We start from the raw sequence: 3680 nt of genomic DNA on the forward strand, positions 1-3680 counted from the left end.
ATATATATGGAATTTAGAAAGATGGTAACAATAACCCTGTATGTGAGACAGCAAAAGAGACACAGATGTATAGAACAGTCTTTTGGACTCTGTGGGAGAGGGCAAGGGTGGGATGATTTGGGAGAATGGCATTGAAACACGTGTAATATCATATATGAAACGAATCGCCAGTCCAGGTTTGATGCGGGATACAGGATGCTTGGGGCTGGTGCACTGGGATGACCCAGAGGGATGGTATGGGGAGGGAGGTGGGAGAGGGGTTCAGGATGGGGAACACGTGTACACCTGTGGAGGATTCATGTTGATGTATGGCAAAACCAATATAATATTGTAAAGTAATCAGCCCCCAATTAAAATAAATAAATTTAAATTTTAAAAAAGATACAGATATAAGAGATAAGACAGATTCAGGGAAGGAAATATTTCATTCTGATGGACTGTCAACTCATCAGAAATTAATAACCAATCAGATGCTATGGATAGGACAGAACTAGGATGAAAGAAAATTCAGTCCAGATTGGGTGGTGCTATTAGGCTAGAAACAGTGTGTTACATCATACGATTCTATTTATTTGTAAATCTTATCCACATGTGTAAACTTTTTATTTTGTACATGTTTACCAATTTTAAACAAATAGTCTATTCTATTATTTCCTTAGTGCCTCAAACATAGCAACCACTATTTTTAAAGGGCTTACAGCCTTGCATAACAGTCAATTTAACTATAATGGTCATATGGAAAATGGGGAAGAGGGGAGAGGCTTACCACCAGATCTTTGCAACATGCAGTTGACGCATCCTTTCTGGTCAATCCTAGGAACATATCTTCTGTTCCCACTTGCTGTTTGTACACAATTTCATATCTGAAAAAAAGCCAGTGATATAGAGACTCAAATGAAAGAGCAATTTCCTGTCACAGAGCAGAAAACTAGAAACTTATGAGGACATAGTACTACAAAAAATAAAAGGACAAAATAAATAAAGTGCTTGCAGTTTTTCAGGCATAAAGAAAATAGAAGTCAGAAATTTAGTCAAAAACACCTAAAACTGTAAAGCAGGATTTATGTTGTATATACTTAGTTGTCTAAAAATAAAAGTTAACTGTTTCAGAGCTATACAAACAGTAAAAGTAGAAGGAAAAAGGAAGGTCCTTTCCTGGAAAACAATGGCTCAGAAGAATAGTGGGCCCATAATCTAGGGTTTCATGGATAGAAAGAAACCTTATGCCAAATTTAAGCCACAGAGTGAGAAAAATCCAGGCTTAGTCCTCTTTCTGTCATTAACTGTATGATCTTGGTCAAGTCCCAAACTCATGTGGTCTCAGCTTCTGGATTTGTACAATTTATGGAAAGGGGTGAGTTTGAACTAAATGATCTCTATTGTCTTTTCCACCTCAAAAATTCTACAGTAGAAATACTGATCATGTAGACAACACAGCTACAACTACAGTGTTTAGAATCTACAGAATCCTTAGTTCAAGGAATGATTTTCCTGGTATTTTACCTCACACAAGACAATCCACAAACTTTCCTAGGCCCCAAATTTGGGACCCTAGGGATACAACCCCCAGCCATAAGTGAACCCTATCTTTTTAGATGGAATGAAATAAGCAAACATTTACAAATAATCTTGTCTGTTTAATCCTACTCTAATGAAGAAATGGCAAATCTCTGGATAGAAAGACTAAAGGACAACATTGAATTTCTGACCACTTGCGAACTGGAATACCCAAGGATGAAAGAGGGATTTCTCTGAGTTGGAACAGGACTAAGAGTAAACAGCATTTTGAGATGGAACACTTTTTTCTTAATAGACTATAACAGCTCCCAGGTATTTACATAGGTGAAACCGGGTTAAAACAAAACAGAAAGATATTGATCTACATGCCCTGAACTCCCACATGGATTTGCTCTAGCTGTTGCCCTTCCCCTCATCTCCAGATGCAATTTTCCAACTGCCTTCTATGTATATTTGCCTGAAGGTCCCACGGCACCTCACAATCCACACACCCAAAATCAAACTCCCACCACTTCTACTTCACTACATTCCCAATCGCAGTTAATGGCTTCACTCTTCATCCAGTCACCCAAGCGACTAATCTCAGCATCATCTTTGATGTTTTCCTCTTATTCATCATATCTAATCAAATACCAAATCTTCCTTCAAATATCTCTCAGATAAAGACCCTCATATTTCTCCCTAAGGTCAGTGACTTAGCTCAGCTCCTTATTATTTTTATTTGGTAACTTGTTATTCTTCTTTTGTGACCTGCCTGTTCCCATTCTCTATCCATTTTGTTCTTTATCAACTAGGACATTTTGAAATGTATTTGCATAAGATAGAAAATAAAGATTAAAAAATCTTATAAAGCAATTTTCTTCATATCCTTACTGGAGTTCTTGTTCATTTAAAATTTTGAGGGATATTCTTTCGCAGAACATCAAACATCAGGATGAAAAGTAAAAATTTACTCAGATTTGGAGCTTGCCACATATGGCTGTTTGACATTCACTAAACTATATGACAAATGAATGATTTAATTCTTACTTTCACAGGAATGTGTGGGCACTGTATAAACATAACCTGGGATTCACTCCCTTGATATTTAAGATGCAGACAGAAACGTTTTAAAATCCCCTTTGATTTCTCTTTTTATGAGATTTATTTTTTTTAAACATTGTTTATTTGAAAGTTGACTACTTTTTTTCCAGTTAATTATCTGCAGCCTCCCACTGCTTCTATTTTCAGAACTGAGGTAGAAGATAGAGGCATAGTTGTTTTTTTTTTTTAATATTGGACACAGTTTTACAGTTGGAATTAGAAAATTTCTCAGATCACTTACCATAGAAGTTTTCAATAAATTTTAAAGTACATTGTAATTCAATAAGTATTGCCTTTGTTTTTCAAGCTATTCTAAATATTCAACCAAGATTTTATTTTAACATACATATATTTAAAGCTTAGTGTATTTAATCGTTAATTTCAATTATGTATGTAAACATACTTTAATCTTAAAAGAATGAGTGATTTCATTTATTAGTATGCAAGGCTTTTATGATAATTCTAAAATTCATATTTATGATTCCTATTGAAAAGGCTAGAAAGCAAGCCTTTAATCCTGCCTGCAAAATATACTAAACAAAATACTAAAATAAGTAGTAAATAGGTCCAGGTAACAGCTGATAATTGGTGGGAGAACATAGCATTTTACTCAGATTATGGAACACTGAGTAATTAAAAGCAAGTCTTTGACACAAAAACATGGCATAATAATTTAGTTTGTATGAATGCCTGTAATTTAATGGGCTGGTTTTATCCACTGTTACACACTATACAACTAAATGATACTAAATTTATAATGGAAGTGACTGTATTTTTCATCTTTTGCTAGATAATAACTGAAAGAAAGGTATTATGTTTTATTGTTTCTGCTCTAGAAGGAAAAAAATAATCAATTACACATGCCTTCTGTGTGTCACCATAGTTTTATCTTTTATGTGGTAGAAATTACTTTGTGAATCTTGTCAAAAATAGAACAGTATTAGATGACACATCTAAAACTCCCAAACATGTTCCTGACTTCATTTGACTTACTCTGGTGTGTCTCTAACATCGCACACATCATGATGCTCTGCTCCTTCTGAAACTTCCTCCGGATTCCAGATTTCTTCACAATTTTC

The 3680-nt window shown here is 34.8% G+C and overlaps 1 protein-coding gene across 1 annotated transcript in view; it reads right to left on the minus strand.

The window, feature by feature from the left end:
• Window positions 1-718: 718 nt before the first annotated feature.
• Window positions 719-3680, minus strand: part of PIH1D3 (PIH1 domain containing 3) — a 17517-nt gene continuing 14555 nt past the window's right edge. The window contains exons 5-6 of the mRNA XM_010857746.1: window positions 3595-3676; window positions 719-863 (exon numbers count right to left, since the gene is read on the minus strand). Coding sequence (XP_010856048.1) covers window positions 719-863; window positions 3595-3676 — 227 coding nt within the window. The remainder of the gene's footprint in view (window positions 864-3594; window positions 3677-3680) is intronic.

Source organism: Bison bison, unplaced genomic scaffold, assembly GCF_000754665.1.
Source record: "Bison bison bison isolate TAMUID 2011002044 unplaced genomic scaffold, Bison_UMD1.0 scf7180017854952, whole genome shotgun sequence".
Classification (NCBI taxonomy): Eukaryota; Metazoa; Chordata; class Mammalia; order Artiodactyla; family Bovidae; genus Bison; species Bison bison.